The sequence below is a fragment of the Oratosquilla oratoria genome, chromosome 44, assembly GCF_046742065.1.
Source record: "Oratosquilla oratoria isolate Oo_2021 chromosome 44, ASM4674206v1, whole genome shotgun sequence".
Lineage (NCBI taxonomy): Eukaryota > Metazoa > Arthropoda > Malacostraca > Stomatopoda > Squillidae > Oratosquilla > Oratosquilla oratoria.
This window is the reverse complement of record NC_134820.1, coordinates 18,056,816-18,073,452: the sequence shown is the minus strand read 5'-3', so window position 1 is coordinate 18,073,452 and position 16,637 is coordinate 18,056,816. Positions and strand designations below refer to the sequence as shown.

Below are 16,637 nucleotides of genomic sequence, written 5' to 3'. Positions count from 1 at the left end.
AATCGACAGTGGAGGCAGTTCAAGGACTGCAAGGTGTTTGCGGCCAAATAGGTATTTCGGGTGAGTAACCTTGGTCCAGTTATCCAACTGTTAAATTATAACTTTAGAATAAATTCTCAGGTGTGTATCTAGACGATCAACTTAACTGGAAATATCATATTAATCATGTCCTTTGTGTGCCTGGACGCATAGCTGGTTTCATGAGCAATGTAAAATTATTTTTGGAACCATTTGCCTTTTAAAAAAAATTGGTGAATAACTCTCGATGCCGCGAAAGCATCAATAGTGCGAAAGGTTGTGAAAGAGTCCGCGGCAAAGGAAATTTTCACGTCAGCTTCCGACATCGTCAATCGGGTAATGTTGGACAAAATATCGATTGAACCAATCGAGGCGCTGCAGAAACCAGTGAATCTCGCTAGAACAGCAAATCGATACAGGCACAAGATGCGGCAAGCGGAACCACAGGATCTTTATTTCGAAATCGACGAAGGCCACATTCCCGAGGATTTCCTTCGCAGAGACTTGCATGTTGATGGAAATCGGCATTTGTTATTTGCCACCCAGAAGATGCTCGACCTGCTCAGCCGATCCAAAACGTGGTACATGGATGGGACATTCAAAATAGAAAAATACCCTTTTACGCAGCTATTCAGTGTCCATTCATTTATTCGAAGTGGAGATGCTACGAAACAAGTACCTTTTATATTTGTTTTGATGTCGGGGCGACGGAAAAAAAGATTATAAGAGGGTACTGAAATCCATCAAACGCCTACTGGCAGCCACTGCCCCCGCAGCCGAGAGTACTCGACTCGGCACACAATCTCTGGACCCCCACGACGATGAGGAACAGCAAGCCATGGAAGAGTCTTTTCACGACCCATCCAGAGACCCAACCCTACCCAATTTTCCTGTACCTGCACCTGTCACAGAATCTTCCATTGAAGATAAAGCCCCGAACGACGTCGCTGTCTGTCAGCCAGCGACGACATACATCATCGCAGATGGTTCCAACAAAGGGAAGGACAAGTTAGCGGACATCAACGTACACGGTCAAGACACTGCGAACAAACGGCAACAACACGTGGACGTGCAGTGTCACAAACAAGAACATCTGGTGCAAAGCGTCAGTCCTTCACAAAGGAAGCATTTTCACCAGAGGTTCCCAGCCCCACATCCACCCGAGAGAAATTGGCGCAGGAGTACCAACAGAGATAAGGAGGAAAGTCACATGTAAGGCCACTGAAACAGTATTCACACCACCAGCCCAAATCGTCAACGAAATACTGTTGCAGCAAGTCAGAGATGTTCCTATTCCTGCCCTGTCGAGACCAGAAAATCTTGCCAGGGCTGTTAACAGGCACCGCCACAAGCTTCCACCGGATGAGCCGGCCACACTCGACTTCGAGATTGACTTCAATTTCCTGAAGGACGGTTTCCTACGAAAGGACGTCAGAGTTGGGGGCAAGAGGCACTTGGTCTTTGCATCAGACATGATGGTCCAGTTGCTGTCCAAGGCCAAAGCATGGTACTTGGATGGCACCTTTAAACTCGTGAAGGAGCCATTCTCCCACTTATTTTCACTCCATGCTTTCGTTCGCAGTGACGATAATATCAAGCAAGTTCCCCTTGCTTTAGTGTTCATGTCCGGGAAAAGGAAGGACTACAAAAAAGTGCTCAAAGCCATCAAATTAATGTGCGCAACGGTCAGAGTGGAGAAAGTCGTCCTTGACTTCCAGCGCGCCGTGTGGGAGGCTATCCCTCTTGTCCTGCATAAGGTACGCGTTATGGGATGTGCCTTCCACTGGACCCAGTGCTTGTGGAGGAAGGTGCAGGAACTTATACTTTCGCCGTCATATAGAAACGACTACCCCACTCACAAACTGTTGCGGCAGTTCCTTGCCCTTCCCTACCTGCCCTCTCATCACATTCCTGCAATCTTCTCCTTTCTATCACAGAAGGCAACTACACCCAACCTGGCACAGTTTGCACACTACGTCCGGAAGACTTGGATCAAGGGATCCTTTTGGACGCCGAGGACTTGGCGTCGAAGGCTGACAAGGGATGCTCAACCGCCATGCAAAGGGGTACAATCTGTCATTCTACAAGCTTGTTCACCTTCTCCAAGAACAGTCAGATTTAATCCAACTCCAGGTACGCCTTCTTTCCCAAAATATACTAAAACGCCGGCAACGTAGACAGTACCGTCGGGCCCAGGGACAGCTTTTTGAGCTGTGGGACGAGTACATCGCCGGGAATAAGACAGCAAAGGAATTACTGAAAAGATGTTCTCATATCATGGCGCCGACTTTGGAGTCATTTCACTTCGTATCATTTCTATTATAATTGTATTATGAATTGAATAATGTAAATTAGTGCAAACAAAAATAAAGTCCTAGAAGAATACGATGCCTTGTGTTTGATTCCACGACACTTGCCCACAGGACAAATGCCCACAAGGCAGTTGCCCACACCCCTAACCAGAAAAGAGACATTTGCCCACAACATTTTTTTTTCAACATTTTAGTATTCCATCAGTATACTTATATAATATACTTATACATGCACAAAGCATGTGAGCAATAAAAACAAAGGCTTAGTGAGCTATTTTTCTGTCAGTATATAAGGATGTCAGTTTATGAATCACTCATACACTCACTCAACATGGAGATCATCAAGACCACCAGAGGAGGAGACAAGCTCTGTCTCGATGGCTTCATGTATGTCAAGAAGAGGACCTACAGCAACTGGATCCGGTGGAATTGTGCACGTTCTCGCACAACAGGGTGCATGGGTGCACTCACCACTAGTGACTCCTTTGAGGATCCTCGGTCCTTTGTCAGTCACAACCATCCAGCAGACCGGACCGGAGTCGAGGTGACCAAGCTACGCACCACCATGAAGGCCCAGGCGAAGCAGTCCAGAAGTTGCCCCAACCAGATCCTCACACAGGCTCTCCTTCAAGCCATCACTGAGGTCCGTGCCAACCTCGGGAGCGTCCAGACTTGCAAGCGGGACCTGCAGCGTCAACGCCGTGGGAGACTTCCTAAGGACCCTGCATCTCTTCAAGAGCTGGTCATCCCAGATGAGTGGACCACCACTGGAGAAGTCAACCCGCAGCCCTTCCTAATCCATGACCCATGGAAGAGTCTTTTGACGACCCATCCAGAGACCCAACCCTACCCAATTTTCCTGTACCTGCACCTGTCACAGAATCTTCCATTGAAGATGAAGCTCCGAACGACGTCGCTGTCTGTCAGCCAGCGACGACATACATCATCGCAGATGGTTCCAACAAAGGGAAGGACAAGTTAGCGGACATCAACGTACACGGTCAAGACACTGCGAGCAAACGGCAACAACACGTGGACGTGCAGTGTCACAAACAAGAACATCTGGTGCAAAGCGTCAGTCCTTCACAAAGGAAGCATTTTCACCAGAGGTTCCCAGCCCCACATCCACCCGAGAGAACTTGGCGCAGGAGTACAAACAGATATAAGGAGGAAAGTCAAATGTAAGGCCACTGAAACAGTATTCATACCACCAGCCGAAATCGTCAACGAAATACTGTTGCAGGAAGTCCGACCGGATGAGCCGGCCACACTCGACTTCGAGATTGACTTCAATGTCGTGAAGGACGGTTTCCTACGAAAGGACGTCAGAGTTGGGGGCAAGAGGCACTTGGTCTTTGCATCAGACATGATGGTCCAGTTGCTGTCCAAGGCCAAGGCATGGTACTTGGATGGCACCTTTAAACTCGTGAAGGAGCCATTCTCCCACTTATTTTCACTCCATGCTTTCGTTCGCAGTGACGATAATATCAAGCAAGTTCCCCTTGCTTTAGTGCTCATGTCCGGGAAAAGGAAGGACTACAAAAAAGTGCTCAAAGCCATCAAATTAATGTGCGGAAAGGAAAGTCGTCCTTGACTTCCAGCGCGCCGTGTGGGAGGCTATTCCTCTTGTCCTGCATAACGTACGCGTTATGGGATGTGCCTGCCACTGGACCCAGTGCTTGTGGAGGAAGGTGCAGGAACTTGGACTTTCGCCGTCATATACAAATGACTACCCCACTCACAAAGTGTTGCGGAAGTTCCTTGCCCTTCCCTACCTGCCCTCTGATCACATTCATGCAATCTTCTCCTTTCTATCACAGAAGGCAACCACACCCAACCAAGCAGTTTGCACACTACGTCCGGCAGACTTGGATCAAGGGATCGTTTTGGACGCCGAGGACTTGGTCCGTCTTCATGGAAGCCGTAAGGACGAACAACGACGTCGAAGGCTGGCACGGGATGCTCAACCGCCATGCAAAGGGGTACAATCTGTCATTCTACAAGCTTCTTCACCTTCTCCAAGAACAGTCCGATTTAATCCAACTCCAGGTACGCCTTCTTTCAGAAAATAAACTAAAACGCCGGCAACGTACACAGTACCGTCAGGTCCAGGGACAGCTTTTTGAGCTGTGGGACGAGTACATCGCCGGCAATAAGACAGCAAAGATATTACTAAAAAGATGTTCTCATATCATGGCGACGACTTTGGAGTCATTTCACTTCGTATCATTTCTCATCCTCACTGGTGCAAAGCGTCAGTCCTTCAGAAAGGAAGCATTTTCACCAGAGGTTCCCAGCCCCACACCCACCCGAGAGAACTTGGCGCAGGAGTACCAACAGAGATAAGGAGGAAAGTCAAATGTAAGGCCACTGAAACAGTATTCACACCACCAGCCCAAATCGTCAACGAAATACTGTTGCAGAGTCAGAGATGTTCCTATTCCTGCCCTGTCGAGACCACAAAATCTTGCCAGGGCTGTTGACAGGCACCGCCAGAAGCTTCGACCGGATGAGCCGCCCACACTCGACTTCGAGATTGACTTCAATTTCGTGAAGGACGGTTTCCTACGAAAGGACGTCAGAGTTGGGGGCAAGAGGCAATTGGTCTTTGCATCACACATGATGGTCCAGTTGCTGTCCAAGGCGAAGGCATGGTACTTGGATGGTTCCTTGCCCTTCCCTACCTGCCCTCTGATCACATTCCTGCAATCTTCTCCTTTCTATCACAGAAGGCAACCACACCCAACCTGGCACAGTTTGCACACTACGTCCGGAAGACTTGGATCAAGGGATCCTTTTGGACGCCGAGGACTTGGTCCGTCTTCATGGAAGCCGTAAGGACGAACAACGACGTCGAAGGCTGGCACGGGATGCTGAACCACCATGCAAAGGGGTACAATCTGTCATTCTACAAGCTTCTTCACCTTCTCAAAGAACATTTTAATCCAACTCCAGGTACGCCTTCTTTCCCAAAATAAACTTAAACGCCGGCAACGTAGACAGTACCGTCAGGTCCAGGGACAGCTTTTTGAGCTGTGGGACGAATACATCGCCGGCAATAAGACAGCAAAGGAATTACTAAAAAGATGTTCTCATATCATGGCGCCGACTTTGGAGTCATTTCACTTCGCATCATTTCTATTATAATTGTATTTTATGAATTGAATAATGTAAATTAGTGCAAACAAAAATAAAGTCCTAAAAGAATACGATGCCTTGTGTTTTTGTCCGGAGTTGATAATGCAAAGAGGAAAATAAAAATACTAGAACCTATATATATTCATAGAGAAAATTATTCAGAAAATAAAAACACGAGAACCTACATATATTCAATGAAAAATGAATTCTCAATCATGTTCGGAAGTGCAGCAGAATTGTCATGATATCAAGCTGGCATGCAAAAATTCACACACACATGCACACGCCACTGCAGTAGATTAGTGGTGGTATGGATCACATAGAATTTTCATAAGTTTACTTAATTACAAATTCCAATCATACCTCATGATATTAAGGTGGCATGTAAAAATTCCCACCCACATGCGCACACCACTGTAGTAAATCAGTGGTGATACGGATCACAGAATTTTCATAAGTTTACTAATCACACCTTGCTCGTAATTCAGCATAAATGTAGGTCGGGTATGTGTGTGTTTGGAGTTTTTCATATGTAAGAGAGGTTGCGTTCTGCTATATTACCGACCACAGCTACGATTCGTCCAGCCCGCCATCTATGATCACTGGTGGTATGGATCAAACTACACAATTGCGCATTTGGTCTGTTGTCAGTGAAAATCACACATTTTAAAGAAAATAGTTCAAATAATTTAACTATATGCAACTATATTCTAATATTTTATATAGAATTACACATTTGAGTAATAACCGTCTTAGTTCGGATTTGGTCTGTTATTAGTTAGTGAAAGTCACATATTTGAAGAAAATAGTTCAAATAATTCAACTATATGCAATCTATTACACATTAGTAATAGTATAGTTTGATCCATACCACCAGTGATCATAGATGGCGGGCTGGACGAATCGTAGCTGTGGTCGGTAATTTTCCAGAGGCTAAAAACGTAACTTCTCTTTCATCAAATGACATGGAAATCACACATTAAGAAAATAGGCCAAATGATGCAACCGTATTCTATTTTATTTCACATATGATTGTGCATGTGAGCAAAAAGATTCCACGACAATTGCCCACAAGACAATTGCCCACAAGACACTTGCCCACAACAGTTCTTTTTTCCAACCTTTTAGCATTCCATCAGTATACTTATATAGTATACTTATATATGCACAAAGCATGTGAGCAATAAAAACAAAGGCTTAGTGAGCTATTTTTCTGTCAGTATATAAGGATGTCAGGTTATGAATCCCTCATACACTCAACATGGAGATCATCAAGACCACCAGAGGAGGAGACAAGCTCTGTCTCGATGGCTTCATGTATGTCAAGAAGAGGACCTACAGCAACTGGATCCGGTGGAATTGTGCACGTTCTCGCACAACATGGTGCAAGGGTGCACTCACCACTAGTGACTTCTTTGAGGATCCTCGGTCCTTGGTCAGTCACAACCATCCAGCAGACCGGACCGGAGTCGAGGTGACCAAGCTGCGCACCACCATGAAGGCCCAGGCGAAGCAGTCCACAAGTCGCCCTAACCAGATCCTCACACAGGCCCTCCTTCAAGCCAGCACTGAGATCCGTGCCAACCTCGGGAGCGTCCAGACCTGCAACGTCAACGCCGTGGGAGACTTCCTAAGGACCCTGCATCTCTTCAAGAGCTGGTCATCCCAGATGAGTGGACCACCAATGGAGAAGTCAACCCGCAGCCCTTCCTAATCCATCACTCCGGTCCTGGACAGCGGCAGCGGGTTGTGGTCTACGCATCTGAAGAGCAGCTTCGTCACCTAGGGCGCTCTGACACTTGGTTCATGGATGGCAACTTTTCCATGAGTCCTAGTGTTTTTGAGCAGCTCTACGTCATCCGTGCTCCCCTGGGTGACTCTGCTGTCTCCTGTGTGTACGCCTTCCTGTCTGGGAAGAGTGCACAGGTGTATCAGGAGCTCCTGCAAGCCGTGCTGGACAAGATGGAGGCTATGCAGATCTACCCAGACCCCGTGTTGTTGACCGGACCAACAACATCTGTGAGGGGTGGAACACTTCCTTCGCCCAGCAGGTTGGCCACCACCATCCCTCCTTCTGAACTGCTGTGGATGGGCTCCGCAGGGACTACGCGCTTGTCAGCACCATCCTCCTGCAGTACGCCAGGGGGCGTCCCATCAAGAAGCGCCAACGTAGAGACCACCAGCAGCACCAGAAACACCTTCAGTCACTCTGCCAGGACTTTGTGGCAGAGCGCCGGACCCTCACAGACTTCCTTCAAGCAGTTGGTCACTGCATTCGTCTGGGATAAATTCTCTAGTTATCTTGTAAATAATGTCCTTCCTGGTGCACTTGTAAATATTGTAAATATTGTCTGTTGTATATCATTGTACATATTTTGTATCATTTTATGTTATAATATCAATAAAAAATTGAAAGTGAACTGGCCCTTGTTAACATTATTTTATAAAAATAGTTGTGGCCAAATGTCTTTTCTGGTTAAGGGTATGGGCAATTGTCTTGTGGGCATTTGTCCTGTGGGCAATTGTCTTGTGGGCAAATGTGTCTTGTGGGCAAATGCGTCACCGCCTTGATACTCTCGGAAAATTTGTCATGTGTGACTTCACATATTCCTGTCTTGTCTACTACCTTTCTGTATATATATTCTCACCTATCTGTATTCCTTGAATATGTCTGATTAGACGAAAACGTTCGGATCAAAGTGTCTTGTTTCCCAAGTGGTTTTCTGCGAATCGCCTAATAAATATGCCAGCTAAAAGGAAGATGAAAGTAAGATGGCCATGTGGTGACTGTGGTAGGACGACCTGTGCTTCTGATGCCATATTTTGCGAAAGCTGCAGGATGTGGTTTCATTGTAAAACAACGTGCCAGAATATATCGCCAGAAGATTTCGAATTTCTAAGGAATACAGAATTGGGGTACTGGTGCCAAGGCTGTCTGCACACTGAAGACAAGTTTCACTACATTGTAGCACAGCAAAGATTGATGGATGCAGCCGAGGACAAAGACAATATTCTAACAGCCGCAAAGAGAGAACAAGTGTTCCTGAGAACAGCCAAGAAAGAAATGGCCTACTACGACGGCACAGCGAAGTTTGTTTATAGGATATTAAAGCCAGATCACAACTCTAGGGATATAACCGAACATCTTGGAGGAAAGTGCCAAAGACGGATGCCTCTATACGTGACAAGCGATGGGAGCTGTCTTTTCAATTCCATTTCCACAGCAATAACTGGCACAGAACAGATTGCGGATGAATTACGTTTCCGATGCAGTCTCGAAATGATATTGAATGCGGACATCTATCAAAAGAATCACGAGGGCGACGAGCAATGGCATGCGTTATGTCCATCATATGATGATGCAAAGATGGATTGTATTAGGAAGAAATATTCATCAGCTTGGACGATGGAGGCAGCAGCAACAGTAATCAAGAGGTCGATAATTTTCGTGTATCCAGCAATGAATGGAAAGGAAAGGCGTTTATGGGAAAATTCTGATAAAGACATTTACACCATTTGTGCCACAGCCAAACGAGGATGATGTCGCCATAATGAAACGGTACTATACAACGCTAAAACGAGATTCAAATTACAAACGTATTATTACTTGGTTTGAAGAACTCCCCTGCGACATCGGTGTAAAACGTGCATTAGCAGAATACGTCGGGAAATGGCCAGATACAACGTCAACGAACGAGGAACGAATACACGAAAACACAAGAGAAAACAATGAAAAGGATAAAGGACTTAGTAAAACACGCGCCGCCACGTGAGGCATATACGCAAATAGTTTTGGAGGACGCTGACTGTGCGCCAAGTTCAGAATTCAAATACAACAGCAATAAAGAAAAGGGATCACACAAACGAAATGTCGCTGACGATATCCTTAGTGTTCTCAATAGGATCGACGATCACGCGTTGATTCAAGAAATTATCCGTACCAAAGGGAAGCCGCCTTCACTTGTTCTATACACAGACTCAAATTAGGGATATAAATAGCATGCGTGACAAAGAAATTAAATTCGCAAGTGCGCTCGGTGTATAAAAGTAGTTGTGGGCAAATGTCTCTTTTCTGGTTAAGGGTGTGGGCAATTGTCTTGTGGGCATTTGTCCTATGGGCAACTGTCTTGTGGGCAAATGTCTGGTCTCGGGGCTCATTTCCTCGAATGTCTGGTCTCGGGGCTCATTTCCGAGGCGAGAGAAGGGCACACACCCTTATCCATGGCGTTCTTAGACGTGCGCAAGGCCTTCGACACGGTGTCTCGCGAGACGGTAGTGAGGGCCGTGAAACGACTGGGAGTCCCGGATCTTTTTGCCAAGTATATCCAGTCTTCACTTGCCGGAGTGAAGCTGGATCTACTGGGCACCGAGGTCATGTCGGGAGCAGGTGTTAAGCAAGGAGACCCTCTTTCACCACTGTGTTTTAACGCAGTGATGGACGAGGTGCTCTCCGAGCTGGACCATGAGCTCGGGGTGACTATCGGAGATCAGCGCCTCTCCCACCTCGCTTTCGCTGACGACCTCATTATCGTCGCGCGAACACCAGTTGGGCTCAATTCCCAGCTCAAGCGGGTCGAATGCGCCTTGCGGGCGGCTGGCCTCTCCCTCAACCCGTCCAAGTGCGCCTCCCTGGCGCCTGTGTCTGCCGGAGGCCTGGGAATGTTGTGCCTAGGGATGGCAGTTCCGCTCCTAAGGGGTAACCGCTTCGGCAGGCTCGAGCTGTCGGAGGACCCAGTTATCGAGGCCTTGGTGAAGACTCGTTTCTTCACCCAGCACCGGGAAAAGTTCCCTGGTAGTGTCAACTATCAGGGAACTTTAGTCCGGAGCAAGAAAGAGGCTATCGCTTACTGGACCAACCGACTTCACGAGTCTGTCGACGGGGTTGGCCTGAGGGAGGCGGAGCTCGAGCCGAAGGTGCACTCCTGGGTGTCCGACGGGACTATGGCGCTACCCGGCAGTATGTACGTGGATGCTGTGAAGCTCCGTGTGAATGCCTTGCCCACCAAGGTGAGGTGCTCACGCGGGGCGGCTCGACGGGGGGCCGACGCCCAGAGGGATGTGCGGTGTGATAAGGGGTGTGCTAGACCGGAGACGCTTGGGCATGTGTTGCAGGTCTGCCCCGCCGGCTACGGAGCTAGGATTGCTCGCCACGATTTTGTGGTGGGTCGCCTGGCTACTCTGCTATCTGCGCGCGATGATATTGACAAAGTACTTGTTGAGCCCCACCTCAGAGTACCTGCAGGGCTGAGGAAGCCTGACCTGGTGGTCAAACAAGGAAACGTCGTTCATATCATTGACGCTCAGATAACCGCAGACGCCGGGTCCGCCCCGTTGAGCGCCGCACATGACCTCAAACGGCGATATTACGATTCTGATCCCCTAAAGAGGGAGGCCGCGAGGAAGGTCGGGTTAGCCGAAGCCGATGGCCCGGGGGGTATTGGCAGAGTCTTTGTGTCCACGGCCACGTTTAGCTGGCGTGGTTGCTTGGCGCGAGAATCTGCAAATACACTCCGGGCGTTAGGTATAACTGAAAGGCAGATGAAGTTCCTCGCTATGAGTGTGGTCCGCGGCGGAGTCTCCATTTGGAGAACCTGGCGCCGGACCACTGGCGGGGGACATCATCCGACTTGAGGGTAGATGGCGCCCGTACCTCCTCGCGGTTACTGGTTCGGATTTTCGCAAGGTACCTGTACCTTCTTTCTTGTTTTTCTATCCACTCCGTTCTGTATATAACTCCTACTACTTTTCCCCTGTCATCTTTCTTCTACTGTCAGCCCGTTGGCTCCCTTTTAATCTCCCGTTTACCCCCTCCCTGAGAGGGGGTATCTTTGTTTTTCTTATTATCCGGTTATCGCTGTAAGTTTTTTATATTTATGTTTATGGAGGTCCTTGTTGGGAGGCCCTATGATGCTAGGGTCGGCCCCATATGGTTGAGCATCCACAAAATGCGAATAAAAATCGAGTCGAGCTTTTATGGCCTTCTCACCCCCATTCGGTGTCCCGGCCTGCTCTTCAGCGTAGGAGAGGCTGGGCCCGACGGGGGATAAACTGTCCGGTGGTTTTAACTACGGACTTTCATTACAGCGGCTGAAAGAGGCATTTTCTGCATAACCATATTAGTTTGTTGTAGGAAGGCGCAAGAAGGGAACACATTTTTGCGTAATACACAGAGTACATCAACACCTATCAACATATACAAGTTTGAAGCTGATCTGGAACCAGATACGAATGTCGTGTCGATCCTTGCCAAGTGTGGTGGTGTGAAGAACCGAACGCCAGTTCATGTAACCGAGGATGGGAATTGCCTATTCAACTGTTTCGGTAGCACTGTGCTGGAATGAACCGTTAGCCACGAGTTTACGAGTGCGGACAACAATCGAAATGGTTTTGCATGAAGAATTCATTCAACAAGGCCATCAAACTAGCACCTGGATATCACACTCATCAAATTGCCAGAATCATATGGAACGGTAAATCAAAAACTGAAAGAGAGGCACTTTTTATGAAATTCCTCAAATCCAAACCAAAACAGCGCAGCAAGGAAAAATGTGTAACTTCTACTGACGGGTAATCACTATTCCGAGAATGCCCAAAGTGGCCACAAATGAGGCCCAGACAAAACGACCAAGGAACGCAAAAACAAGGACTATACGTGTCGTGACATCAGGAGTCCGATCGGGCTTGAGATCGACAGTGGAGGCAGTTCAAGGACTGCAAGGTGTTTGCGGCCAAACAGGTATTTCAGGTGAGTAACCTTGGTCCAGTTATCCGACTGTTAAATTATAACTTTAGAATAAATTCTCAGGTGTGTATCTAGACGATCAGTTTAACTGGAAATAATATATTAATCATGTTATTTGTGTGCCTGGACGCATAGCTGGTTTCATGAGCAATATAGAATTATTTTTGGAACCATTTGCCTATTAAAAAAAATTGGTGCATAACACTCGATGCCGCGAAAGCATCAATAGTGCGAAAGGTTGAGAGAGAGTCCGCGGCAAAGGAAATTTTCACGTCAGCTTCCGACATCGTCAATCGAGTAATGTTGGAAAAAATATCGAGAGAACCAATCGAGGCGCTGTAGAAACCAGTGAATCTCGCTACAGCAGCAAATCGATACAGGCAGAAGATGCGGCCAGCAGAACCACAGGATCTTTATTTTGAAATCGACGAAGGCCACATTCCCGAGGATTTCCTTTGCAAAGACTTGCACGTTGATGGAAATCGGCATTTGTTATTTGTCACCCAGAAGATGCTCGACCTGCAAAGCTGATCCAAAACGTGGTACATAGATGGGACATTCAAAATAGTAAGATACCCTTTTACGCAGCTATTCAGTGTCCATTCATTTATTCGAAGTGGAGATGCTACGAAACAAGTACCTCTTATATTTCTTTTGATGTCGGGGCGACGGAAAAAAAGATTATAAGAGGGTACTGAAATCCATCAAACGCCTAACGCCCAATAATAACGTCAGGAAAATGGTCATCGACTTCGAGCGGGCAGTGTGGAAAGCCATTCCATCGCTGTTTCCAGTTGATGTTAGAGGGTGTTCCTTCCATTGGGCTCAATGCATATGGCGGAAAATCCAGGAAATACGTCTGGCTCCAGCGTGTCGCAATGATGAAGACACGCACACACTTTGTCGTCAATTTCTTGCGTTGCCCTATCTCCCCCAACAGCACATCTCGCCCTTGTTCGAGAGGCTTGCAACACAGGCATGCACAAGCTTGCTGACACCATTGGTGAGTTATATCTGCACCAATTGGATCCAAAGTTCACTTTATACTCCTGAAACCTCGAGTATATTCAAACAACCTATTCGCACCAACAATGACGTGGAGGGTTGGCACGGTGCGCCGAATCGTCACGCCAGGCGCGGTCATTTGCGTTTCTACCTTCTAGTTCAACTTTTGCATGAGCAGTCGCAGCTAATAAATATACAAATTAGATTAGTGTCGGACAAGAAGCCGCGACGTAGACAAAGGAAAGAATATAGACGAGTACAGGGACAAGTGAATAAAGTGTGGAATTCGTACATTGCTGGTGATAAGTCGGCCCGTCAGGTGCTTCGCGACATACATCATCGCAGATGGTTCCAACAAAGGGAAGGACAAGTTAGCGGACATCAACGTACACGGTCAAGACACTGCGAGCAAACGGCAACAACACGTGGACGTGCAGTGTCACAAACAAGAACATCTGGTGCAAAGCGTCAGTCCTTCACAAAGGAAGCATTTTCACCAGAGGTTCCTAGCCCCACATCCACCCGAGAGAACTTGGCGCAGGAGTACCAACAGAGATAAGGAGGAAAGTCAAATGTAAGCCCACTCAAACAGTATTCACACCACCAGCCCAAATCGTCAACGAAATACTGTTGCAGCAAGTCAGAGATGTTCCTATTCCTGCTCTGTCGAGACCATTAAATCTTGCCAGGGCTGTTAACAGGCACCGCCACAAGCTTCCACCGGATGAGCCGGCCACACTCGACTTCGAGATTGACTTCAATTTCCTGAAGGACGGTTTCCTACGAAAGGACGTCACAGTTGGGGGCAAGAGGCACTTGGTCTTTGCATCAGACATGATGGTCCAGTTGCTGTCCAAGGCCAAGGCATGGTACTTGGATGGCACCTTTAAACTCGTCAAGGAGCCATTCTCCCACTTATTTTCACTCCATGCTTTCCTTCGCAGTGACGATAATATCAAGCAAGTTCCCCTTGCTTTAGTGCTCATGTCCGGGAAAAGGAAGGACTACAAAAAATTGCTCAAAGCCATCAAGCTAATGTGCGGAACGGTCAGAGTGGAGAAAGTAGTCCTTGACTTCGAGCGCGCCGTGCCAGAGGCTACCCCTCTTGTCCTGCATAACGTACGCGTTATGGGATGTGCCTTCCACTGGACCCAGTGCTTGTGGAGGAAGGTGCAGGAACGTGGACTTTCGCCGTCATATACAAATGACTACCCCACTCACAAACTCTTGCGGCAGTTCCTTGCCCTTCCCTACCTGCCCTCTGCTCACATTCCTGCAATCTTCTCCTTTCTATCACAGAAGGCAACTACACCCAACCTGGCAGAGTTTGCACACTACGTCCGGAAGACTTGGATCAAGGGATCCTTTTGGACGCCGAGGACTTGGTCCGTCTTCATGGAAGCCGTAAGGACGAACAACGACGTCGAAGGCTGGCACGGGATGCTCAACAGCCATGCAGTCGGACGACCTGTGCTTCTGATGTCATATTTTGCGAAAGCTGCAGGATGTGGTTTCATTGTAAAACAACGTGCCAGAATATATCGCCAGAAGATTTCGAATTTCTAAGGAATACAGAATTGGGGTACTGGTGCCAAGGCTGTCTGCACACTGAAGACAAGTTTCACTACATTGTAGCACAGCAAAGATTGATGGATGCAGCCGAGGACAAAGACAATATTCTGACAGCCGCAAAGAGAGAACAAGTGTTCCTGAGAACAGCCAAGAAAGAAATGGCCTACTACGACGGCACAGCGAAGTTTGATTATAGGATATTAAAGCCAGATCACAACTCTAGGAATATAATCGAACATCTTGGAGGAAAGTGCCAAAGACGGATGCCTGTATACGCGACTGGCGATGGGAGCTGTCTTTTCAATTCCATTTCCACAGCAATAACTGGCACAGAACAGATTGCGGATGAATTACGTTTCCGATGCAGTCTCGAAATGATATTGAATGCGGACATCTATCAAAAGAATCACGAGGGCGACGAGCAATGGCATGCGTTATGTCCATCATATGATGATGCAAAGATGGATTGTATTAGGAAGAAATATTCATCAGCTTGGACGATGGAGGCAGCAGCAACAGTAATCAAGAGGTCGATAATTTTCGTGTATCCAGCAATGAATGGAAAGGAAAGGCGTTTATGGGAAAATTCTGATAAAGACATTTACACCATTTGTGCCACAGCCAAACGAGGATGATGTCGCCATAATGAAACGGTACTATACAACGCTAAAACGAGATTCAAATTACAAACGTAGGATTACTTGGTTTGAAGAACTCCCCTGCGACATCGGTGTAAAATGTGCATTAGCAGAATACGTCGGGAAATGGCCAGATACAACGTCAACGAACGAGGAACGAATACACGAAAACACAAGAGAAAACAATGAAAAGGATAAAGGACTTAGTAAAACACGCGCCGCCACGTGAGGCATATACGCAAATAGTTTTGGAGGACGCTGACTGTGCGCCAAGTTCAGAATTTAAAATACAACACCAATAAAGAAAAGGGATCACACAAACGAAATGTCGCTGACGATATCCTTAGTGTTCTCAATAGGATCGACGATCACGCGTTGATTCAAGAAATTATCCGTACCAAAGGGAAGCCGCCTTCAATTGTTCTATACACAGACTCAAATTAGGGATATAAATAGCATGCGTGACAAAGAAATTAAATTCGCAAGTGCGCTCGGTGTATAAAAGTAGTTGTGGGCAAATGTCTCTTTTCTGGTTAAGGGTGTGGGCAATTGTCTTGTGGGCATTTGTCCTATGGGCAACTGTCTTGTGGGCAATTCTCTTGTGGGCAATTCTCTTGTGGGCAAATGTCTGCGCACCGACCTGGGCACTATTTACTGTGATGGATGCCACATTTGGTACCACCGCAAATGCCAAGATATTCCGCAACCTACATTCCAACAACTTGGTGAGATGTCCCTTGGGTACTCTTCCGTAACGAACTGGTGCTTCGAGGATAAACTGTCCGGTGGTTTTAACTACGGACTTTCATTACAGCGGCTGAAAACAAGGAATATACGTGTCGTCACATTAGGAGTCCGATCGGGCTTGAGATCGAGAGTGGAAGCAGTTGAAGGACTGCAAGGTGTTTGCGGCCAAACAGGTATTTCAGGTGAGTAAACTTGGTCCAGTTATCCGACTGTTAAATTATAACTCCCCAGTAGGAGCCCTCCTCTAAAAAAGTAGGATCATCTTAAACACTCCATCACATCTACACATAAACCGTTCCCTCTGGCACATGCTCCTGTCAGGAGCAACAACTCACAACACCACCCCAAGCTAAAAGACAGTCCTAAATCGGATACCTCCGCTGGGACGCAAAAAAAAAAAAAAAATGACAAGATGACACATCAAGATCGAGAAAACTGCATAGCCTGCCAAAGACCAGTGAGGAT

The 16,637-nt window shown here is 47.2% G+C and overlaps 2 protein-coding genes across 2 annotated transcripts in view; one reads left to right on the top strand and one right to left on the bottom strand.

Moving 5' to 3' along the window:
* LOC143022399 (sodium/hydrogen exchanger 9B2-like) overlaps positions 1–16,637 on the bottom strand; it is a 607,113-nt gene that overhangs the window by 441,425 nt on the left and 149,051 nt on the right. The gene's annotated exons all lie outside the window — the stretch shown is intronic.
* Positions 14,053–14,781, top strand: LOC143022323 (uncharacterized). The gene has a single exon (XM_076180470.1). It carries the CDS (start codon positions 14,053–14,055, stop codon positions 14,779–14,781), a length of 729 nt encoding a protein of 242 aa, XP_076036585.1.